This window comes from Hyla sarda, chromosome 1 (genome assembly GCF_029499605.1).
Source record: "Hyla sarda isolate aHylSar1 chromosome 1, aHylSar1.hap1, whole genome shotgun sequence".
Classification (NCBI taxonomy): domain Eukaryota; kingdom Metazoa; phylum Chordata; class Amphibia; order Anura; family Hylidae; genus Hyla; species Hyla sarda.
In genome coordinates, this window is record NC_079189.1 from 603,624,905 (window position 1) to 603,651,189 (window position 26,285).

The following is a 26,285-nucleotide window of genomic DNA, read 5'->3' on the forward strand; positions in this document are numbered from 1 at the left end:
TATCGGCCATGCCGATAATCGGTCGATCCCTTATATATATATATATATCTATCTGTCTAATAGGACTAACCACATATTGAACACGTATAAACCTTATTGAGAAAATTATATCTGCCTAATTATGTAAAAGATTAATTAGAATTTTTTTTCTAATTAATCTTTTACATAATTAGGCAGATATAATTTTCTCAATCAGGTTTATACGTGTTCAATATGTGGTTAGTCCTATTAGACAGATAGATATATATATTTTATAAATATGCTGTGTCATGTGTCAGAGGAAGATGCTTGGTGCTTGCCTGCAGTAATCAGAAGACATTATGGTGAATTCATTACAGGATAAAATGTATAAATATAAGAATAGATCTTTATAAAATTAGTGCAAGGATTTTTTAGATAAAAGTACAGCATTTTTATGAATACATGTTCTGTTTTATCTTCTCCTAGTAAAGCTGGATGCTAATCAGCATAGCTGTCACTATGTGTGTCATTCATCTTTCACAGACTCCTGAATGTCTGATCAACTTCTTGGTCATTCAGGAGTCCGAGAAAGCTTTGACTATTTCAGCATGCTGGGAGTTGTAGTTTAGTAACAACTGAAGCTGCAATGTTTGTAAATAACTGTGTTAGAGCAGTGTTGCCTCCAGCTGTTGTAAAACTACAGCTCCCAGCATGTCCACACATTCTTTATCTGTAGTTTTGCATACACAATAGAAATCTCCTATACAGGATACCGGTATGCTTTATGGCCGGTATCCAGTATGCTGTAAAATCTAGACTAGTCTGTCTGGCTAAAAGACAGGCGACCCCTAGTGGTGGCTATTTTGAGCTTGAATTTCAGGTGAAAATGTAAATTTTTTTTAACAGGTGTATATTGTGAAATGTCATATTATAATGAGAATCTTAATATCCACATTTAAAAGGGAAATAGGACGGTAGGAGTCTGGCAGAGTCGGATCCTTTCTTGGGCTTAAGGATAACTACAATTAGGGCCTCCCTCATAGAGTCAGGGAACCTTCTCAACTCATAGGCAGCATTATAAAATTTGAGCAATATAGGGATTAATTTCTCCTCGTTCAGCCCATACCAGGCCCCAACCATCCCATCTTCCCAGGGGGCAATTCCTTGATGGCCTGAGACACCTCCTCAACCGTAAAAGGAGCATCAAGGGCAGAAGCCTGAGCGGGAGTGAGTGGGGAAAGGGGAAGACCTGCCAAAAAGGAGCCCAGACCATCCGGAACTCTAGAATAACCAGAAGAATACAAGTCATTAAAAAAGGCCCGAAACCCCCCCCCCCCCCACTGGATCTTGAACCAAGGTTCCATCTGACCCACGAATACAGGGAATAGATGACACTGGCCTCGTCTCCTTTGCCAAGTAAGCCAAGAGCTTCCTATTTTTATCCCGAAATTCAAACATGGCCGCTTCCCTGTCCACCAATTTCATCTGCACCCGGTTCTTCTGCAAGATCAATAGAGACCTCTGGGCCTTAGCCCACTTCTCTTCAGCCTGGGGAGAGGGATTCCTAATCACTGCCGCCTCCAACACTCCAATCTCTGACTGAAGAGCCTGCTCAGTAGCCGCATAAGAGGCCCTCCACCCCTGCTATGAAGTAGCTTAATAGTAGCCTATTGGGCATCCCACTGGACCAGAACATCACATTTTGAGTCCAGTAACTAACATGTGCCTCCCCGCAGAGATCGGTACAGACCGGAGCCACCCAGGATGCATACTCTAGAGTCTAGAGGAAGAATTAGGACCTATTCTGAGAGAAAGAAGAAGAGCAGAATTATCTACTGGTGTATAGGATATCACTTACCAGAGACAGGTAGGCTGAGGCATAGGCAAGGTCAATTTGAGAGAAGGACTTGTTCACTGCAGAATAGAAGGAGAAGGCAGAGTCATTCGGAAATTTCCATCTCCAGACCTCAGTGAGAGCCGACTCAAGTCGTCACGCCCCTCCCATAGACTTGCATTGAGGGGACGGGGCGTGATGTTACACGGGGGCGGAGTCATGACGTCACAGACTTCCGTTCCGGTGGTCGGGATCCAGACCCTCCAGTGCTTCCGGAGCAGAAACAGGTGGGTGGGACCCCCGCGATCAGACATCTTATCCCCTATCCTTTGGATAGGGGATAAGATGTCTAGGGGTGGAGTACCCCTTTAAATGCCCAGACTCATCTGACCTTGCCCCAACAATCAGCACCATGGGTTCTTCTAAGCAGTTGTCTAGAAATCTGAAATTGAAAATAGTTGACGCTCACAAAGCTGGAGAAGGCTATAAGAAGATAGCAAAACGTTTTCAGATGTCAATATCCTCTGTTCGGAATGTAATTAAGAAATGGCAGTCATCAGGAACAGTGGAAGTTAACCCCTTAAGGACCAAGGGCATACAGGTACGCCTTTGCTCCCTGGTACTTAAGGACCAAAGGCGTACCCGTACGCCCGTGCGAATTTCGGTCCCTGCCGCGAGCCGGGCGGGGACCGGACGGGGGTGACTGCTGATATCTATCAGCAGGCACCCCGCGCAAATGCCCAGGGGGGTCATCAGACTTCACACTTGCGATTTGCGCCGATTCTGGGTCATACGGGTCTATGGTGACCCGGAAAATAAGGGGGATCGCGGTTGTCCAAGACACCCACGATCCCCCTGAAGGGATAGGAGTGAGGTGGCAGGGGTGCCACCCCTCCTATCCCTGCTATTGGTTGTCTAGACGCGACCACCAATAGCAGATCGGGGGCAGGGGGCTTTACTATCAGTTTCCCCGTTATGCCCACCCACAATAGGCGGGGCAGAACGGGGAAACAACAGAGGACCAGCGCCGAAGATCCACTTACCCTGTGGGCGAGGCTGCGGGCGACGATCGGTGGAGGAGATCGGAGTCCGGCGATGTCTTGCGGCTGGCTCCCTGGATCAGACGGAAGCCGGTAAGTTGTCTAGCAACATCTGGACGGTACAGTTTGAGACCACTATACAGTGGTCTCTAAACTGTAACCCTCCAGATGTTGCAAAACTACAACTCCCAGCATGCCCAGACAGCTGTTTGGGCTTGCAGGGATTTGTAGTTTTGCAACAGCTGGAGGGCCACAGTTTGGATATCACTGGCAGTGATCTCTAACTGTGGCCCTCCAGATGTTGCAAAGCTGCAACTCCTAGCATGCCCAAACAGCAGTTTGCTGTCTGGGCATGCTGGGATTTGTAGTTTTGCAACAGCTGGAGGTCCACAGTTTGGAGATTTCTAAATTGTATCCCTACAGATGTTGCAAAACTGCAAATCCCAGCATGCCCAAACATCTGTCTCTGCATGCTGGGAGTTGTTGTTGCGTACCTCCAGCTGTTGCATAACTACATCTCCCAGCATGCCCTTCGGCGATCAGTACATGCTGGGAGTTGTAGTTTTGCAACAGCAGGAGGCACACTGGTTGGAAAATACTGAGTTAGGTAACAGAACCTAACTGAAGGTTTTCCAACCAGTGTGCCTCCAGCTGTTGCAAAAGTACAACTCCCAGCATGCACGGTCTGTCAGTGCATTCTGGGAGTTGTAGTTTTGAAACAGCTGGAGGTTTGCCACCCCCCCCCCCCCATGTGAACGTACAGGGTACATTCACACAGGCAGGTTTACAGTAAGTTTCCTGCTTCATGTATGAGCTGCGGCAAATTATTCGCTGCAGCGCATACTCCTAGCAGTAAGTCCCTAAAAACACTACACTAACACATAAAAAAGGGTAAAACACTGCATATACACCCCCTTACACTGTCCCCCCAATAAAAATGAAAAATGTATTGTACGGCAGTGTTTCCAAAACGGAGCCTCCAGCTGTTGCAAAACAACAACTCCCAGCATTTCCGGACAGCCACTGACTGTCCAGGCATGCTGGGAGTTTAGAAACAGCTGGAGGCACCCTGTTTGGGAATCACTGGTGTAGAATACCCCTATGTCCACTATGGATCGACCGATATCGTTTTTTTAGGGCCGATACTGATAATCGGTGGAGGTTAGGGCCGACAGCCGATAACTTATACCGATATTCCGGTATAAGTTATCGGATATTTATCCCCCCGCGACACCGCTGCAGATCATTGATTTAAATCAATGCACTGCAGTGGCTTTTGCGGTGCCATAGGCCGCCGCCGCCACCACCTGCTTCTCTCCCCCTACCTGTCAGGGTGGTCCGGGCCATCCTTCCTTCCTGTAGTGTCCGGCGGCATTCCGGGTGGAGGGTGAACCGGTCCGGGCTGTCCTTCTTCTCCGGGGGTCATCTTCTCCACTCCGGGCAGGCTCCGGCCTAGTAACTCAGCATAGACGCCGCTGCGCAGTGACGCCCGTGCGCAGTGACGCACCTGACGTCACAGCGTAGCGGCGTCTATGCAGCGTACTAGGCCGGAGCCTGCCCGGAGTGGAGAAGATGACCCCCGGAGAAGGACAGCCCGGACCGGTTCACCCTCCACCCGGAATGCCGCCGGACACTACAGGAAGGATGGATGGCCCGGACCACCCCCATTACGGGTAAGTTTAATTTTTTTTTATTGACTCGGAGGGTGGGGGAGGGGCCCGACCGGTATAGCGGTATGGGCAAAAATCCATACCGGTATACCGCCCAGCACTACGGTGGGGGGTGCGACGCGGTGGGTCGGGGGGGGGGGGGGTGGTCACGGTGCGGCGGGTTGGGGGGGGGGGCGGTCGCGGTGCGGGGGGCGGGGCATTATCGGCTTATCGGCAATGTAATTGCCGATACCGATAATGCCCAAAATCGTGATTATCGGCCGATAATATCGGCCATACCGATAATCGGTCGATCCCTAATGTCCACCCCATTGCAATCCCTAATTTAGTCCTCAAATGCGCATGGCGCTCTCTCACTTTGGAGCCCTGTCGTATTTCAAGGCAACAGTTTAGGGCCACATATGGGGTATTCCCGTACTCGGGAGAAATTGCACTACAAATTTTGGGGGTTTTTCTCCTTTTACCCCTTATGAAAAAGAAAAGTTGGGGTCTACACCAGCTTGTTAGTGTAAAAAAAATGTTACACGAACATGCTGGTGTTGTCCTTTACTTTTTATTTTCCCAAGAGGTAAAAGGAAAAAAAGACCCCCAAAATTTGTAATGCAATTTCTCCTGAGTACGGAAATACCCCATATGTGGGCCTAAAATGTTCTGCGGACGCACAACAAGGCTCAGGAGTGAGAGCGCACCATGTACATTTGAGGCCTAAATTGGTGATTTGCACAGGGGTGGCTGATTTTACAGCGGTTCTGACATAAACGCAAAAAAATAAATACCGACATGTGACCCCATTTTGGAAACTACACCCCTCACGGAACGTAACAAGGGGTACAGTGCGCCTTAACACCCCACAGGTGTTTGACGAATTTTCATTAAAGTTGGATGGGAAAATGAAGAAAAAAAATGGTTTTCACTAAAATGCTGGTGTTACCCTACATTTTTCATTTTCACAAGGGAAAATAGGAAAAAAGCCCCCCAAAATTTGTAGCCCCATTTCTTCTGAGTAAGAACATGCCCCATATGTGGATGTTAAGTCCTCTGCAGGCGCACTACAATTCTCAGAAGAGAGGGAGCGTCATTGGGATTTTGAAGAGAAAATTTGTCCGGAATTGAAGGCCACGTGTGTTTACAAAGCCCCCATAGTGCCAGAACAGTGGACCCCCCCCCAACATGTGACCCCATTTTGGAAACTACACCCCTCACGTAATGTAATAAGGGGTACAGGGAGCATTTACGCCCCACAGGTGTCTGACAGATCTTTGGAACAGTGGTCTGTGAAAATGAAAAATTAAATTTTTCATTTGCTCAGCCCACTGTTCCAAAGATCTGTCAAATGCCAGTGTGGTGTAAATGCTCACTGCACCCCTTATTAAATTCTGTGAGGGGTGTAGTTTCTAAAATGGGGTCAGATTTGGGGAGGTCCACAGTTCTGATACCATGGGGGGCTTTGTAAACGCACATGGCCCCTGACTTCCATTCCAAACAAATTCACTCTTCAAAAGCTCAATGGCGCTCCTCCTCCTTCTGAGCATTGTAGTTCGACTGCAGAGCACTTGACATCCATACATGGGATGTGTTAATACTCAGAAGAAATGGGGTTACAAATTTTGGGAGTCATTTTCCCCTTTTACCCCTTGTAAAAATTTAACCTTTGGGGAAAAACCAGCATTTTAGTGAAAAAAATATTTTTTTTTCATTAACACATACAATTTTAACAAAAAGTCGTGAAATACCTGTGAGGTGTTAAGGCTCACTGTACCCCTTGTTACGTTCCTTGAGGGGTGTAGTTTCCAAAATAGTATGCCATGTAGGTATTTTTGCTGTTCTGGCACCATAGGGGCTTCCTAAATGCGACATGCCCCCCCCCCCCCCCCAAACCATTTCAGCAAAATTTGCTTTCCAAAAGCCAAATGTGACTCCTTCTCTTCTGAGCATTGTAGTTCACCCGCAGAGCATTTTACGTCCTAACATGGGGTATTTCCATACTCAGAAGAGATAGGGTTACAAATTTTGGGGGGCATTTTCTCCCATTACCCTTTATAAAAATTGTAAATTTGGGGGGAAAACTGCACTTTAGTGAAAAAAAAATGTTTTTCATTTACACATCCGACTTTAACGAAAAGTCGTCAAACACCTGTGGGGTTTAAAGGCTCACTGGACCCCTTGTTACGTGCCTTGAGGGGTGTAGTTTCCAAAATGGTATGCCATGTGGGGGGGTTTTCTGCTGTTCTGGCACCATAGGGGCTTCCTAAATGTGACATGCCCCCCAAAAACCATTTCAGAAAATCTGAATTCTCACTCTCCAAATTCTCACTCTCCAAAATCCCACTGTCGCTCCTTTCCTTCTGAGCCCTCTACTGCACCCGCCGAACACTTGACATACACATATGAGGTATTTTCTTACTCCAGAGAAATTGGGTTACAAATTGAGAGGATTTTTCTCCTTTTACCCCTTGTAAAAATTCAAAAACTGGGTCTACAAGAACATGCGAGTGTAAAAAATTAAGATTTTGAATTTTCTCCTTCACTTTGCTGCTATTCCTGCGAAACACCTAAAGGGTTAACACACTTACTGAATGTCATTTTGAATACTTTGAGGGGTGCAGTTTTTATAATGTGGTCATTTGTGGGGTATTTCTAATAAGAAAGCCCTTCAAATCCACTTCAAACCTGAACTGGTCCATGAAAAATTCTGATTTTGAAAATTGTGAGAAAAATTGGAAAATTGCTGTTGAAATTTGAAGCCCTCTGATGTCTTGCAAAAGTAAAAACATGTGAACTTTATGATGCAAACATGAAGTAGACATATTGTATTTGTGAATCAAAACTATAATTTATTTAGAATGTCTATTTTCCTTACAAGCAGAGAGCTTCAAAGTTAGAAAAATTAAAATTTGTTAATTTTTTCATCAAATTTTGGAATTTTTCACTAAGAAGCGATGCAAGTATCGACAAAATGTTACCAATAACATAAAGTAGAATATGTCCCGAAAAAACTATCTCGGAATCAGAATGATAGGTAAAAGCATCCCAGAGTTATTAATTCTTAAAGTGAAAGTGGTCATATGTGCAAAAAACGCTCTGGTTCTACAGTGAAAATTGGCCTGGTCCTTAAGGGGTTAAAGCAAGATCTGGAAGACCAAGAAAAATATCAGACAGAACAGCTCGCAGGATTGTGAGAAAAACTATTCAAAACCCACGTTTGACTGCATAATCCCTCCAGAAAGATCTGGCAGACACTGGAGTTGTGGTACACTATTCCACTATAAAGAGATACTTGTACAAATATGGTCTTCATGGAAGAGTCATCAGAAGAAAACCTCTTCTATGTCCTCACCACAAAAATCTGCGTTTGAACTTTGCAAATTAACATATAGACAAGCCTGATGAATTTTGGAAAGAAGTTCTGTGGACCGATGAAGTTAAAATTGGGGTTGTATTGCAGCCAGTGGCACTGGGAACATCTCACGAGTAGAAGGAAAAATGGATTCAATAAAATGTCAGCAAAGTTTGGATGCTATCTTGATGCCATCTGTGAAAAAGCTGAAGTTAAAGAGAGGATAGCTTCTACAAATGGATAATGATCCTAAACACACCTCAAAATCCATGGGGGATTACATCAAGAGGCGTAAACTGAAGGTTTTGCCATGGCCTTCACAATCTCCTGACCTCAACATAATTGAAAATCTATGGATAGACCTTTAAAAGAGCAGTATGTGACAGACAGCCCAGAAATCTCAAAGAACTGGAAGACTTTTGTAAGGAAGAATGGGCAAAGCTACCTCAAACAAGAATTGAAAGATTCTTGGCTGGCTACAAAAATCGTTTACAAGCTGTGATACCTGCCAAAGGGGGCAGTACAAGATATTAACTCTGCAGGGTGCCCAAACTTTTGCAGACGGCAATTTTTTTTTCTGTTATTTTGAAAGCGTAAATGATGGAAATAAAATCTAACTTTTGTTGACATATTATAAGAATGTCTAATCTGTAATTTGATGCCTTTTGGAGATTTTTCCATCTTTCCTTGGCTTCTTTATGCACATTAAATTTTACCTGGGGTGCCCAAACTTTTGATCCCCACTGTAGTGGTAAATTTTCATCGATAGTTGCATCATTTCTTGGTGAAAAATTTGAAAATTTCATGAAAAAATTGAAAATTTTGCATTTTTCTAACTTTGAAGCTCTCTGCTTGTGAGGAAAATAGACATTCCAAATAAATGATATATTGATTCACATTTATGTTTCCATCATAAAGTTGACATGTTTTTACTTTTGGAAGACATCAGAAGGCTTCAAAATTCAGCAGCAATTTTCCAATTTGGTTCCATAACATAAAAAAAAAAACAAAAAAACACATGGCATACTATTTTGGAAACTACACCCCTCAAGGGACGTAACAAGCGGTACAGTGAGCCTTAACACCCCACAGGTGTTTGTCGACTTTTCGTTAAAGGGGTTCTCCGGTGCTTAGACATCTTATAAGATACCTGATCGCGGGAGTCCCGCCGCTGGGAACCCCCGTGATCTTGCACGCGGCACCCCGTTTATTATGAGTCCCCGGAGCGTTTTCGCTCCGGGTCTGATTACCGGCGACCACAGGGCAGACGGCGTGTGACGTCACACCTCCGCCCCTGTGTGACATCACGCTCCGCCCCTCAATGCAAGCCTATGGGAGGGGGCGTGATGTCACACGCCGTCAGCCCTGTGGTCGCTGGTAATAAGACCCGGAGCGAACACGCTCTGGGGACCGATTATAAACTGCGTGCTGCGTGCAAGATCACGGGGATCCCCAGCGTCGGGACTCCTGCGATCAGGTATCTTATCCCCTATCCTTTGGATAGGGGATAAGATGTCTAAGCACTGGAGAACCCCTTTAAAGTCGGATGTGTAAATGAAGAAAAAAAAAATTTTTTCACTAAAATGCAGTTATTAGGTAAGAGGTATTAGGAGAGGTATTAGGAGAAAATGCCCCCCAAAATTTGTAACCCCATTTCTTTAGAGTATGAAAATACCCCATATGTGGACGTCAAGTGCTCTGCTGGCGCACTACAATGCTCAGAAGAGAAGGAGCCACGTTTTGGCTTTTTGAAAGCAAATTTAGCTGAAATGGTTTTTGGGGGGCATGTCACATTTAGGAAGCCCCTATGGTGCCAGAACAGCAAAAAAAAAAAAAAAGCCTTAACACCCCACAGGTGTTTGATGACTTTTCGTTAGTTGGATGTGTAAATTAAATTAGATTTTTTCACTAATATGCCATTTTTTCCCCCCCAAATGTACTATTTTTACAAGAGGTTATACGAGAAAATGCCCCCCAAAATTTGTAACCCCAACCCCATTTCTTCTGAGTATGGAAATACCCCATATGTGGACTACAATGCTCCTCAGAGAAGGAGCGCCATTGAGCTTTAGGAAAGAGAATTTTGTGGAATGGAAGTTGGGGGCCATGTGCATTTAAAAAGCCCCCATGGTGCCAGAACAGTGGACCCCCCCCACATGTGATCCCATTTTGGAAACTACACCCCTCACAGAACCTAATAAGGGGTGCAGTGAGCATTTACACCCCACTGGTGTTCGACAGACTTTTGGAACAGTGGGCTGTGCAAATGTCCGTGCATGCTGGGGGTTGTAGTCATGCAACAGCTGGAGGCACACTGGTTGCAAAACACAGAGTTTGTTACATAACTCAGTGTTTCCCAACCCGTGTTCCTCCAGCTGTTGCAAAACTAAAACTCCCAGCATGCATGGTCTCTCAGTGCATGCTGGGATTTATAGTTTTGCAACAGCTGAAGGCACACGGGTTGGGAAACACGGAGTTAGAAAAACATACAATGTTTCCCAGACAGTGTGCCTCCAGTTGTTGCAAAACTACAACTCCCAGCATGCCCAGACAGCCGAAGGGCATGCTGGAAGTTGTAGTTTTGCAACAACTGGAGGAGAACAGATTAGGGACCACTGTGTAGTGGTCTCCAAACTGTGGCCCTCCAGATGTTGCAAAACTTCAACTCCAAGCATGCCCAGACTGCCCAAGCAACATCTGCAGGGCCAGATGTTACAGAACTACAACTCCCATCATGCCTGGACTGTCTGGGCATGCTGAGAGTTCTAGTTTTGCAACATCTGGAAGAGCACAGATTGGAGACGACTGCACAGTGGTCTCCAAACTGTGGTCCTCCAGATGTTGCAAAACTACAACTCCGAGCATGCCCAGACAGTCAAAGGGGGGCTAGAAGAACTTGTCCCCCGCTGGCACATCGCAGGGTTAACTGAATGCCGTTTATAAACGGCGGAATGTGTGAAGGACCTGCGCAATCCGCCGTTTATATAAGGCATTATGTGCGAAGGGGTTAAAGAAGCGATCTGATTGGTTGCTATGGGCAACTGGTAGACTTCCTCTGCACAGGTTTTGATAAATCTCAGAATTTTTTTTATTTTTACCTTGTGTGAACAGTGTAAATTTTATACTCAAATAAGGAATGGCAAAATGTTCTCTATTTCCACAATATAAAATTAAACAATAAAAAATATATATGAACCCCAAAATACAGTGATCCCTCAACTTACAATGGCCTCAACATACAATAGTTTCAACATACAATGTTTTTTTCCGGACCATTGTAACTTGAAACCAGACTCAACATACAATGTACGGACAGTCCAGATCTGTGAAACGTTTCACAACTGGAGGAACTGACGAATCAGAATGGGCATTTTACTGGTAAATCACCTCTATTACTGAAGTGCATGCACTGACTGGCTGTCTGGTAGCGCCCCCTACAGTACAGGGAGGAACTACATGTTCTGTACTACTCTTTACCTGTGCCAGGGTTAGCTGCTCCTTTGGACACCAAGTAAGGGCGGCTCCATTTGTGGCACTGTGTGTACTGTATAGGACCCTGAAGAAGGTCCTGTCCTCTACAAAAACCATTGTTTCCCAACCAGGGTGCCTCCAGCTGTTGCAAAACTACAACTCCCATGACATTTTGTTGGCTTCAGAACCAATTACCAGATTTCCATTGAGTTCTGGTCTCAACATACAATGGTTTCAACATACAATGGTCGTCCTGGAACCGATTAATATTGTAACTTGAGGGACCACTGTAGTGCCATTTAAAAGTTCAACAAAAAACAAGCACTCACAGGGCTTTATTAATGGGAAAAAATTCTTCCAAAAACAGCAGCACCCCTATACTTGTGTGCTATTACAATTTGGCTCCAAACTAAATGAGCTGCAATACCACAAACAACCTGAGGACAGGAGTGGTGCTGTTTCTGGAAGAAATCACTTCTGTTTTTCTTATCCTGATAATCAGCTAGAGATGAGCGAACTTACAGTAAATTCGATTCGTCACGAACTTCTCGGCTCGGCAGTTGAGGCCTTATCCTGCATAAATGAGTTCAGCTTTCCGGTGCTCCGGTGGGCTGGAAAAGGTGGATACAGTCCCAGAAGACTCTTTCCTAGGACTGTATCCACCTTTTCCAGCCCACCGGAGCACCTGAAAGCTGAACTAATTTATGCAGGATAAGTCAGCAACTGCTGAGCCGAGAAGTTCGTGACGAATCAAATTTACTGTAAGTTCGCTCATCTCTAGTGGCAGCCATGGATAGAGCCTGTATCACAGATTTAACTCACTATTACACAGATATAAATCATAAATTACACACATACCACCTCAATAATGAGGTGAGGCATGTCCAACATCTTTTTCATTACCACAAGGATTTACCTCCACCGTGGTCGCCTCTGTTGTTACGGCTGTGAATGGAAATGGAGATGGGGTCACATCTTGGCTGCTTGGGACATTAGGTTCATCCTCCTGTGGAAAATGTCTCTTGGAATCCTTTAAAAATGGTTGATAAGACTTCTGGTGTCGAGATTGTCAGAAGTCTTCATCTTACCTCTATCCCAGAGTTTAAGTTGTAAGGGGATATTGTGAGGTGGGGATGTGAGGTGGAGATGTGAGGTGGAGATGTGAGGTGGAGATGTGAGGTGATGATGTGAGGTGATGATGTGAGGTGATGATGTGAGGTGATGATGTGAGGTGATGATGTGAGGTGATGATGTGAGGTGGTGATGTTGTTAGGTGGGGATGTGAGGTGGGGAAGTGAGGTGGAGATGTGAGGTGGAGATGTGAGGTGATGATGTGAGGTGGGGATGTGAGGTGGTAATGTTGTGAGGTGGGGATGTGAGGTGGGGATGTGAGGTGGGGATGTGAGGTGGGGATGTGAGGTGGAGATGTGAGGTGGAGATGTGAGGTGGAGATGTGAGGTGGAGATGTGAGGTGGAGATGTGAGGTGGAGATGTGAGGTGGAGATGTGAGGTGGAGATGTGAGGTGGAGATGTGAGGTGGAGATGTGAGGTGGAGATGTGAGGTGGAGATGTGAGGTGGAGATGTGAGGTGGAGATGTGAGGTGGAGATGTGAGGTGGAGATGTGAGGTGGAGATGTGAGGTGATGATGTGAGGTGGTGATGTTGTTAGGTGGGGATGTGAGGTGGGGAAGTGAGGTGGAGATGTGAGGTGGAGATGTGAGGTGGAGATGTGAGGTGGGGATGTGAGGTGGAGATGTGAGGTGATGATGTGAGGTGATGATGTGAGGTGATGATGTAAGGGGGTGATGTGAGGGGATGTGAGGTGATGTTGTGAGGTGATGTTGTGAGGTGGGGATGTTAGGTGGGGATGTGAGGTGGGGAAGTGAGGTGGAGATGTGAGGTGATGTTGTGAGGTGGGGATGTGAGGTGGGGATGTGAGGTGGGGATGTGAGGTGGAGATGTGAGGTGGAGATGTGGGGATGTGAGGTGATGATGTGAGGTGGGGATGTGAGGTAATGATGTGAGGTGGAGATGTGAGGTGATGTTGTGAGGTGGAGATGTGAGGTGATGTTGTGAGGTGATGTTGTGAGGTGGAGATGTGAGGTGGGGATGTGAGGTGGAGATGTGAGGTGATGTTGTGAGGTGGGGATGTGAGGTGATGTTGTGAGGTGGGGTTGTGAGGTGGGGTTGTGAGGTGGGGATGTGAGGTGGGGATGTGAGGTGGAGATGTGAGGTGGGGATGTGAGGTGATGATGTGAGGTGGGGATGTGAGGTGGAGATGTGAGGTGGGGATGTGAGGTGATGATGTGAGGTGGGGATGTGAGGTGGGGATGTGAGGTGGGGATGTGAGGTGGAGATGTGAGGTGGAGATGTGGGGATGTGAGGTGATGATGTGAGGTGGGGATGTGAGGTGGGGATGTGAGGTGATGTTGTGAGGTGGGGTTGTGAGGTGGGGTTGTGAGGTGGGGTTGTGAGGTGGGGATGTGAGGTGGGGATGTGAGGTGGGGATGTGAGGTGGAGATGTGAGGTGGAGATGTGGGGATGTGAGGTGATGATGTGAGGTGGGGATGTGAGGTGATGTTGTGAGGTGGAGATGTGAGGTGATGTTGTGAGGTGGAGATGTGAGGTGGGGAAGTGAGGTGGAGATGTGAGGTGGAGATGTGAGGTGATGATGTGAGGTGGGGATGTGAGGTGGTAATGTTGTGAGGTGGGGATGTGAGGTGGGGATGTGAGGTGGAGATGTGAGGTGGAGATGTGAGGTGGAGATGTGAGGTGGAGATGTGAGGTGGAGATGTGAGGTGGAGATGTGAGGTGGAGATGTGAGGTGGAGATGTGAGGTGGAGATGTGAGGTGGAGATGTGAGGTGATGATGTGAGGTGATGATGTGAGGTGGTGATGTTGTTAGGTGGGGATGTGAGGTGGGGAAGTGAGGTGGAGATGTGAGGTGATGATGTGAGGTGGGGATGTGAGGTGGGGATGTGAGGTGGAGATGTGAGGTGATGATGTGAGGTGATGATGTGAGGTGATGATGTGAGGGGATGTGAGGTGATGTTGTGAGGTGATGTTGTGAGGTGGGGATGTTAGGTGGGGATGTGAGGTGGGGAAGTGAGGTGGAGATGTGAGGTGATGTTGTGAGGTGGGGATGTGAGGTGGGGATGTGAGGTGGGGATGTGAGGTGGAGATGTGAGGTGGAGATGTGGGGATGTGAGGTGATGATGTGAGGTGGGGATGTGAGGTAATGATGTGAGGTGGAGATGTGAGGTGATGTTGTGAGGTGGAGATGTGAGGTGATGTTGTGAGGTGGAGATGTGAGGTGATGTTGTGAGGTGGAGATGTGAGGTGGGGATGTGAGGTGGAGATGTGAGGTGATGTTGTGAGGTGGGGATGTGAGGTGGGGTTGTGAGGTGGGGTTGTGAGGTGGGGTTGTGAGGTGGGGATGTGAGGTGGGGATGTGAGGTGGGGATGTGAGGTGGAGATGTGGGGATGTGAGGTGATGATGTGAGGTGGGGATGTGAGGTAATGATGTGAGGTGGAGATGTGAGGTGATGTTGTGAGGTGGAGATGTGAGGTGATGTTGTGAGGTGATGTTGTGAGGTGGAGATGTGAGGTGGGGATGTGAGGTGGAGATGTGAGGTGATGTTGTGAGGTGGGGATGTGAGGTGATGTTGTGAGGTGGGGTTGTGAGGTGGGGTTGTGAGGTGGGGATGTGAGGTGGGGATGTGAGGTGGAGATGTGAGGTGGGGATGTGAGGTGATGATGTGAGGTGGGGATGTGAGGTGGAGATGTGAGGTGGGGATGTGAGGTGATGATGTGAGGTGGGGATGTGAGGTGGGGATGTGAGGTGGGGATGTGAGGTGGGGATGTGAGGTGGAGATGTGAGGTGGAGATGTGGGGATGTGAGGTGATGATGTGAGGTGGGGATGTGAGGTGGGGATGTGAGGTGATGTTGTGAGGTGGGGTTGTGAGGTGGGGTTGTGAGGTGGGGATGTGAGGTGGGGATGTGAGGTGGGGATGTGAGGTGGAGATGTGAGGTGGAGATGTGGGGATGTGAGGTGATGATGTGAGGTGGGGATGTGAGGTGGGGATGTGAGGTGATGTTGTGAGGTGGAGATGTGAGGTGATGTTGTGAGGTGGAGATGTGAGGTGGGGATGTGAGGTGGAGATGTGAGGTGATGTTGTGAGGTGGGGATGTGAGGTGATGTTGTGAGGTGGAGATGTGATGTAATTTTGTGAGGTGGGGATGTGAGGGCATGATGTGAGGTGAGGTGGGGATGTGAGGTGGAGAGGTGGGGATGTGAGGTGGGGATGTGAGGTGATGATGTGAGGTGGGGATGTGAGGTGGAGATGTGAGGTGGAGATGTGAGGTGGAGATGTGAGGTGGAGATGTGAGGTGGGGATGTGAGGTGATGATGTGAGGGGATGTGAGGTGATGTTGTGAGGTGATGATGTGAGGTGATGATGTGAGGTGGGGATGTGAGGTGGGGATGTGAGGTGGAGATGTGAGGTGGAGATGTGAGGTGGGGATGTGAGGTGATGATGTGAGGGGATGTGAGGTGATGTTGTGAGGTGATGATGTGAGGTGATGATGTGAGGTGGGGATGTGAGGTGATGATGTGAGGTGATGTTGTGAGGTGATGTTGTGAGGTGGGGATGTGATGTAATTTTGTGAGGTGGAGATGGGAGGCGGAGATGCATCATGTGATTATGTCAAAGATTTGGGTGCAATGTGCCACAATTTGAGGTGCACTAAAATTCAGTCCAACATGAGACACATTAATAAATGTGAAGGGTTTTATACACTAAACGAACAAAACCTCATGAGGAATGCAACCACCCTACCATACTATTGATAAATTCCCATCATTGGGTCCATAGGGATCCATTAGTCCCAAAGAAGGTCTGAATGGTAAATATAATTATAGCACAATAAAAAAAATTTGGGTAAAAGATTATTTTCAATGAATTATTTTATGAGATGGAGTATACTAATAGATTTGTGTTACCAACCTAATAATCCCCCATGGCTCCAGCACTAATGCTCCCCTGGTCCTCATTACTTTGTTTGCACCTCTACAATGGATATGTGGCTTCCAACCAGTAATGCCATTATGTATGTCACATGACTACTAGAGGAAAAATTGCAACCATAGCAACCAATCAAATCTCTTCTTTCATTTTTCAGAGTCCTTTTCAAAAATTAAAGAAGCAATTAGGCTGGTTGCTATGGGCAACTCAGCAACTTTTCCTCTGGACAGGTTTTAATAAATCTCCCCCTATGTGCCTCATGTAATTGTAAGTTTTATGTGGAATTTTGTGTGGCCTTTACATTACATCTACTTTCCATTTAGATTTCTACAACACCGCATCCTCTGTTAACTTTTCTAATTGCCCGATTGAGAATGGAGAAAGACAGGAACAAGATGGCCGACAGGATAATAAACCTCACCCTACAGATACTCTTCCGGCTTACTGGAGAGGTGAGGGATTCTGGGAGTGATGTCACATGACCTCATTCTTATCTATGTAATAACAGATGGATATGACTGGAGAGGTGAGGGATTCTGGGAGTGATGTCACATGACCTCATTCTTATCTATGTAATAATAGATGGATATGACTGGAGAGGTGAGAGATTCTGGGAGTGATGTCACATGACATCATTCTTATCTATGGAATAACAGATGGATATGACTGGAGAGGTGAGGGATTCTGGGAGTGATGTCACATGACCTCATTCTTATCTATGGAATAACAGATGGATATGACTGGAGAGGTGAGGGATTCTGGGAGTGATGTCACATGACCTCATTCTTATTTATGTAATAACAGATGGATATGACTGGTGAGGTGAGGGATTCTGGGAGTGATGTCACATGACCTCATTCTTATCTATAATAACAGATGGATATGACTGGAGAGGTGAGGGATTCTGGGAATGTATGTAGTGATATTAATGTGTCTCTCCATACACAGGATTACACAGTAGCGAAGAAGTCCTCTAGTGGGCGCTGTCGGGCCCCTGTGTGTGAAGGACGGGGAAGAACCCTGAGCCCAATCCCAGGGCCCCCACCTCACTCCCTGATACATGAGGAAATGGATGAACAGAAGATCCTAGAACTGATCAACAAGATGATGGAGCTGCTGACTGGAGAGGTGACCCTGCTGGGAATGCTGGGACATTATACAGTAATGGGGGGGTCTGGTGATGACTGGAGAGGTGACAATGCTGGGACATTATACAGTAATGGAGGGGTCTGGTGATGACTGGAGAGGTGACACTGCTGGGAATGCTGGGACATTATACAGTAATGGAGGGGTCTGGTGATGACTGGAGAGGTGACACTGCTGGGAATGCTGGGACATTATACAGTAATGGAGGGGTCTGGTGATGACTGGAGAGGTGACACTGCTGGGAATGCTGGGACATTATACAGTAATGGAGGGGTCTGGTGATGACTGGAGAGGTGACACTGCTGGGAATGCTGGGACATTATACAGTAATGGAGGGGTCTGGTGATGACTGGAGAGGTGACACTGCTGGGAATGCTGGGACATTATACAGTAATGGAGGGGTGTGGTGATGACTGGAGAGGTGACACTGCTGGGAATGCTGGGACATTATACAGTAATGGAGGGGTCTGGTGATGACTGGAGAGGTGACACTGCTGGGAATGCTGGGACATTATACAGTAATGGAGGGGTCTGGTGATGACTGGAGAGGTGACACTGCTGGGAATGCTGGGACATTATACAGTAATGGAGGGGTCTGGTGATGACTGGAGAGGTGACACTGCTGGGAATGCTGGGACATTATACAGTAATGGAGGGGTCTGGTGATGACTGGAGAGGTGACACTGCTGGGAATGCTGGGACATTATACAGTAATGGAGGGGTCTGATGATGACTGGAGAGGTGACACTGCTGGGAATGCTGGGACATTATACAGTAATGGAGGGGTCTGGTGATGACTGGAGAGGTGACACTGCTGGGACATTATACAGTAATGGAGGGGTCTGGTGATGACTGGAGAGGTGACACTGCTGGGAATGCTGGGACATTATACAGTAATGGAGGGGTCTGGTGATGACTGGAGAGGTGACACTGCTGGGAATGCTGGGACATTATACAGTAATGGAGGGGTGTGGTGATGACTGGAGAGGTGACACTGCTGGGAATGCTGGGACATTATACAGTAATGGAGGGGTCTGGTGATGACTGGAGAGGTGACACTGCTGGGAATGCTGGGACATTATACAGTAATGGAGGGGTCTGGTGATGACTGGAGAGGTGACACTGCTGGGAATGCTGGGACATTATACAGTAATGGAGGGGTGTGGTGATGACTGGAGAGGTGACACTGCTGGGAATGCTGGGACATTATACAGTAATGGAGGGGTCTGGTGATGACTGGAGAGGTGACACTGCTGGGAATGCTGGGAGATTATACAGTAATGGAGGGGTCTGGTGATGACTGGAGAGGTGACACTGCTGGGACATTATACAGTAATGGAGGGGTCTGGTGATGACTGGAGAGGTGACACTGCTGGGAATGCTGGGACATTATACAGTAATGGAGGGGTCTGGTGATGACTGGAGAGGTGACACTGCTGGGAATGCTGGGACATTATACAGTAATGGAGGGGTCTGGTGATGACTGGAGAGGTGACACTGCTGGGAATGCTGGGACATTATACAGTAATGGAGGGGTCTGGTGATGACTGGAGAGGTGACACTGCTGGGAATGCTGGGACATTATACAGTAATGGAGGGGTCTGGTGATGACTGGAGAGGTGACACTGCTGGGACATTATACAGTAATGGAGGGGTCTGGTGATGACTGGAGAGGTGACACTGCTGGGAATGCTGGGACATTATACAGTAACACCACTGGAGGGGTCGGGGTGATGACTGTATCATTGTGTGTCAGGTTCCTATAAGGTGTCAGGACGTGGCGGTCTATTTCTCCATGGAGGAGTGGGAGTATGTAGAAGGACACAAGGATCAGTACAAGGATCAGGTGATGATGAAGGATCAGCAGCCCCTCACATCAGCAGGTAATAGACATGACTATATACACACGTCCTCTCATTATTTGTATGTAAAGAATGAATTCAGTCTCTGTATGTGTTCCCTACAGTCAGATCCAGTAAGAGAACAGCAGCAGAGAGGTGTCCCCGTCCTCTTCTTCCACAGGATCAGGATCAGGTAGATGGAGATATTCCCTATGATCTGTAGAAGGGCTGTGAAGCTCTTGTGTTCAGTCTTGTTTTATCCTACAGTATTATATGCTTTATACTTGTGGAATGAGAAAGGTGGAGATGACAGGATAAAGCCGACCATAGACATTACATGTTGTCTGGATCTTTTTACAGTTTTCTGGCTACCTGTTGGTTCCTAACTTATCCTTTGTTTTTGTTTTTTGCTGAGATACAGAGCTGCGTGGATTTCAGCAAATCAAAACAAGATACTTGGTTATTTTGATGATATTCATGATAATAATAAAAAACATGACCTTGGTGTTAGCCCTTTATGCTTCCCTATAATGCCCTGCAGTCAGCCCTTCCTGCATGATGGCCAATAATGTGACTATAGGAGTGAGTGACAGTGACATATGACAGTGAGGACACGTCAGTGATTGTGTCATAGTCAATATAAAACAGAACTGTACAACCTGTGTTTTATATCAAATTTACATATTTCATAAGGTTGAAAAAAGAACAGAGTCCATCAAGTTTAACCTATATCCCTATTGTGTCCCTACTGAGTTGATCCAGAGGAAGGCAAAAAACCCTTATGAGGCTGATGCCAATTGCCCCATACTGAGGGAAAAACTAATTCTAAACTCCAAATATGGAATTTAGAATAAACCCCTGGATCAGCATTCTGTCCCTATAAATCTAGTGTCCAGTAACAAATTTGTGCCACACAAAGTTGTCATTCTGTGCCAAGCAAGCATGTATACTTCAGTGCAAAAGGAAAATCAAAATGAAAAATTAGAAACAGCATTACCAAAAATTATTTTTAAAAAAGTTACATAGCGCAAAAGCTTGATTTAAACTATGGGTCATCTAATGACACATTCCCATTGACCCCCTAAGGGTGAAAAGTGTACAGGTACGCCCTTGCATCCTGGTACTTAAGGACCAGGGGCATACCTGTACGCCCTGGTCCCATTACCAGGGTTTGAAGCGTGCTCACGAGCCGAGCACGCTTCATACCCGGTGGGTCCCGGTTGCTATCAGCAGCCAGGACCCACAGTTAATGCTGGGCATCGCCGATCGGGCCAATGCCCGGCATTAACCCTTAAGTTGTTTGCAACATCTAAATGCGGGCGTTAACTGTGTCGGTTAGCTCAGCATAGCTGATCGGGACATCCGGAGCGAAATTGCTGGTCCCGATCAGCTGAGTGGACAGCAGGAGGCCCTTACCTGCCTCCTCGCCATCCGATCGGTGCTCTGAAGCTTTGGCCAGGTTCTGCAGGCTCGAGCAGTAGAGCAACGATAACACTGATCAATGCTGAGCCAAAACTCTGCATTAAAGAGTGTATGCGATTGCAAGATTGTATGTTATAGCCCCATATGGGGACTAAAAAAATCAACATAATCAAAAATAAACCTAATCATATGTGGTACCCCCGAATGTGTAAATGTCCGAACTATTAAAATATAAGCAAAACGTCAGAATCAGAAAAAGTCTGATCGGCACTAACTGAATAGGACAGACTTTATTCACTGGTAATCCAACTTTTCAGAGCAATGGAGCACAGGTGTATGCACGCAGACAGTGGTGCTCTTTCCCAGATATAAACAGGCAGAATCCAAAATTCATATGAAAGAGTAACGGAAGGCATTCACGGTTTTGTAGCTGTGCAAGATTCTTTATTCGGGGTGCATGAAGATTCGTTAGCGGGACGCCAGGTCGGGTCCAAAAATGCAGCATGGTGCTTGTTTGACCCGACCTGGCGTCCCGCTAACGAATCTTCATGCACCCTGAATAAAGAATCTTGCACAGCTAAAAAAAAAACGTGAGTGCCTTCCGTTACTCTTTCATATAAAGTATTAAAATATAAGGTTAGTTAAACCACACGGTCGGTCGATAGCGTACACGTAAAAAAAATATTAAGTCCAAAATAGCACATTTTTGGTCACTTCATATACCATTAAATTTTTTATAAAAAACTATGAAAAAGTCTGATCACGGCACAAAAAATTTGTAAATAAGTAGTTAAATAAAATAAAACCTACATAAATTGAGTATCCTTGTAACCGTATGGACCTACAGAATAAAGATAAGGGGGACATTTCCTAATCTAGTCTATTCTGGGCATGCTTATAGACCAGCGTATGTGGTAGTCTCCTGTCTATTGTGCTCCTAATTTATCAAAGGTCTCACAGCCCTTGATAAATTCTGTGCTCAGACTTCAGGGTCTACAGCTTAAACTGCATTTAGACCTGCTCCAACATGGTCTGACATTTCAGTGTACTTTGGGCAGATGCGACTTGTCGCACAAAAGTCGCACTTGATAAATTCAGCACCAATGCATTTTCCAATGCATTTCCGTCTAAAATAGACTAGCATGCATCATGTTCTAAAAATCCTCTACAGCAAAAGTCGCAGAAAAGTCGCACATATTTAGACTGCGACTTTCTGTGCGACAAATTTAGACACGAAAAACCAGTCTAAATCCTTTGATAAATCTCCCCCATGGTGTCAGAAATGGAAGCTCCCAAAAGATACAAAATGGCGTTTTATTTTTTTATTTTTATTTTTTTACAATTTCACCCCACAAATATATATTTTTGTTTTACCGTAGATTTTGTTATGAAATGATTGATGTATTTACAAAGTACAATTGGTGACGCAAAAAACAAGCGCTTATATGGGTCTGCGTTATGATTTTTAGAAGAGAAAGAGGAAAAAACTAATGTGCAAAAATGAAAATTGGCCTGTCATACAGGGTACCTCATCAAAAAAACTTTTGATATATTATAGATTAATGTATGCAGAATAACTTCACAATTGCATGTTATTAAAAAATCTGCTTCTTTCTATTTAATTTTCCACTTTGAAGAAATGACCACTAGGGGTCTCCCTACCAGTCCTGGCAGCAAGCATTTCAGACTCATGCTGGAGTCCTAAACACTACGAGCTGCCAGTCTGCTTTGTTCACAAAGGAGAACACTCAGAGCTGCCAGCCTGCTTTGTTCACAGCCTGTTTGGCTGTGAACAAAGCAGGCTGGCAGCTCTGAGTGTTTAGGACTCCAGCATGAGTCAGAAATACTTGCTGACAGGACTGATCGGGAAAAATACAATAGAAAGAAGCATATTTTTCATTAACATGCTATTGGAAAGTTATTCAACATTCATTAATCTAAAATATATCAAAAGTTTATTTGATGAGAGGTACCCTTTAAGGGGTTAAAGGGAGTCTAATACCATTTCTAGGCAAATAAAACAGCTTGCACTGCAAAATAGATGAGGTTACTTGTAATCTATGATGCCTTTATTATCTCGTAGTGACGATCGCCAGAAAAATAACTTTTATTCAATATGTAAATTGGCTACTTGCCGCTTTGACCCCTCTCCTCCTATCACCACGCCTGTTCAAGAATAACAAGCTGCCCCTCAGTAATGATTTTAGCAAAAGGTCGTCAATAACTCTGACTTGTCTCTGTATACCTGTCATGTTACTGCGTATGTGCCAGAATTCACTATTGCCTCTTGCTGACGTTTACGCTGAGGGGCAACTTGTTATTCTTTAATAGGTGTGGCTAGAGTAGGGGGAGAGGTTACCAAATTTCTCAGCCAAGTGTCAAGAAGGCGGGTCTGAGCTGCTCAAGTGGCACTGTATGGCATGTGTCATTGCTTGCTCTCACCTCCTTGCCCTTATTTGATTGGCATACATCAATCAAGGTGAGCCTGTCGGTTCTTGGGTGAGAAATAAAAGGCGAATTTATATGTCTGGCAGCTACCATCCGCTCTGTTAAAGGTACAGTTTACTTGTATACCCTAGCAACTATTTAGCAGTGTCTGCAGCTCTTAGCAGCATATATATATATATATATATAGCAGACAGATTTCCTTTAGGTTGCCTAGAACATCTATTAGACTCTATCAGACTTTACCACCTATATTAGTGCCTACCAAATTTTTATTGTGTCATGCACATGTTTATACAGCACCATGATAATTTAGTCTGTGTCCAATGAAAATGGAACTCTTCACCTGGCTGGTAGACCTGTGTACGGACTACTAATATAGCACCGCCCAAAATTCTATTGTGCAGCAATAAGCTAATGTTTATTCGGTGCCAGCAAAACTCAGCCTGTGTCCAACAATAGTAGTCATTTTTTTTCTTTATAAAGCACCATCATATTCTACAGCACTGGACAGAGATTGTCATCACTCACAACTGGGCCATTGGGGAACACAATATTTCTGGAGCAAACTTTTTTTTTATTTCAAGGTTTCATTGTTCTTTAACTCCTTGTGGGACAATTTGTTTTTATGCAGATTTAGTTAGGGAATAGTATACAGTGACCCCCCCGACTTATGATGGCCCCGACATATGATCATTTCAACATATGATGGCCTCTCAGAGCCCATCGTATGTTGAAGGCAGCCTCGACATATGATGCTGCTGTGTGTCGGGGCCATCGTACAAACAGCTATCTGACAGCGCTGACAACTTCAGCAACTGACAGATAGTTGTTTAATGTGCCCCGTGTGCCCCGTTCTGCCTCCTGTTACTCACATGCTGTCCTGCTAACTCATACAGGCTTCCACTGTGAGCTCTGTGTAAGCCTCGCCCCCCAGTGCAGCTATAGCCAATAGCCTGCAGCATCTTGCTGCAGGCATCCAATGAGCTGCTGGCTGCCCTCCCCTTCCTTTCCTATAGAGCTGTAGTCGGCAGGATGGTAAAGGAGGACATTCTGTCCCCCCTGAAGGTATTTAAAGAACTGTACAGTACTGTATGCGATGTCACACATCACATACAATACATATACACACTATACACCCCATACATCAATGTTTCCCTATCAGTGTGCCTCCAGCTGTTGCAAAACTATAACTCCCAGCATGCCCAGACAGTCAATGGCTGTACATGCATGCTGGGAGTTGTAGTTGTGCAACAGCTGGAGGCACCCTGGTTTGTTAAACACTCCCCATACACTCCACATACAATGGTCATCCCCAGAACCAATTAGCAGTTTCCCATAGAGATATGTATTCAACATACAATGGTTCCGAGGCCCCAGAACCAATTACCATTTTTACATAGACACATGTACTCGACATATGATGGTTTCAACATATGATGGTTCTCCTGGAACCAATTAATATCATATGTTGAGGGACCACTGTATTAAAATTTAAATAAAAATGTCTTCACAATCTTCAAATGAAGTTCCAAATGAAGCTATCCGAAGGTTTTTGTAATGTGTGAAAAAAAACACATACCATAGTTTATTGAAATCTTCTTGGATTCTTGCAAATTTTTCTTTTTCTCAAATGCTGAGAACATGCCATTGATGCCATCACTACTAGCCCTCTACAGAGCTATTTTTTCACCCTTTTTCCATCATGTTTCATACTGTATAACGAGTGTTGACATCGCTGTCGCTACTAACCGTGGTGCCGCTGCTTCTCTTCCCACTGAGTGCCCCAGCTTCCACCTATGGAGACGAACTGGTGGTCTCGGCAGTGACGGCCCACTCCACTGCGGCAGGGGATTGACTGAGTGGCCCATCACTGCTGAGCTCAGTTAGTCTATAAAGGTGGAGCACTCGGTGGGAAGAGGCGGGCCCCGTTCTGGAGATTGCGGGGTTCCCAGTGATCGGACCCCCCGCATTTAGACTATGATCCTCTATCCTATAATTAGTGGATATGTTTTCATAACTGGAGTATACCTTTACCTTAAACAACTGGCTGTTCACTCCCCACCTAATATATCCCACAGGCACCACTGGCATCAGATAATCAATGTCTTCTCAGTGGTTTTAATGCCATAGCTGATCATTGTACTTGATCGTTGTGTTTGAGAATGTCATTGAGCTGTCCCCTGCAGCGGCTCAGCTCAGATAACTCCTCCTGTCATTTTTAGTCCCTAATGATCTTTTCTGCTCATATAAACATTCCAGGTGACTTTCCCTACTTTATAATGCCTTTCACAATATTTCTTTCACAGATTATGAATCGGGGTAAAGATGCGAACAATATTAATGCTACAGACGTAGAGGTAATAGAAGAAGAAAAGGAGGTGAGGGGTGATGAGCCTTACATGGAGGACATTCCCACAGGGAAAGATCTGATCTATATTGATACTCCAGTAATAATGGTTAAAGAAGAAGAAGACGCCGATGACACAGATATTAGGGTTGTTAAGCAGTATGAGGAGGACATTCCTACAGAGAAAGATTTGAACTATATTAATGTTATAGACGTAAAAGAAGAAGAGGAGACTGTGAGCGGTGAGGAGCAGTATATGGAGGACATTCCCACATTGAAAGATCTGCTCTATATCAATGCTATTGAAATAAAGGTTAAAGAAGAAGAGGCAGATGTGAGCGGTGATGAACAGTATATGGAGGACATTCCTACAGGTATATATCCAGGTGAGTAGTAACCACTAAATGCTCAGAAAAGTCAGACAGGATTCACACTACGGGATTTTTGAGTAGAATTCCACTTTGATATTCCCCTCGCATATTCCAGTGCCTCAGAGTCCCATTGCTGTCAATGGCAGAGTCCCATTCCTCTCTACAGTACACACTACAGAATTTCAGCAGTGGAGCTTTCAGCCACTAAAATTCCTTCCACTGAAAGAATTGGCTTGTTCACTCTTTTGGGCAGAATTCCGTAGTGTGAATACAGCCTCAGAGATTCCGCTCAGTCACCAGATACAATAATTTTGTGTGGAATAGTTTCATCTCTGTGTCCTGTCGGCCTTTTCTGCTGTGTATTCCCCATTC

At 45.6% G+C, this 26,285-nt stretch overlaps 1 protein-coding gene across 1 annotated transcript in view; it reads left to right on the forward strand.

The window, feature by feature from the left end:
* LOC130295831 (uncharacterized) overlaps positions 1–26,285 on the forward strand; it is a 139,566-nt gene that overhangs the window by 110,552 nt on the left and 2,729 nt on the right. Inside the window, exons 10-14 of the mRNA XM_056547079.1 lie at positions 16,662–16,790; positions 17,287–17,466; positions 19,241–19,367; positions 19,451–19,518; positions 25,502–25,928. Of these exons, the coding sequence (XP_056403054.1) occupies positions 16,662–16,790; positions 17,287–17,466; positions 19,241–19,367; positions 19,451–19,518; positions 25,502–25,928 (931 nt within the window). The remainder of the gene's footprint in view (positions 1–16,661; positions 16,791–17,286; positions 17,467–19,240; positions 19,368–19,450; positions 19,519–25,501; positions 25,929–26,285) is intronic.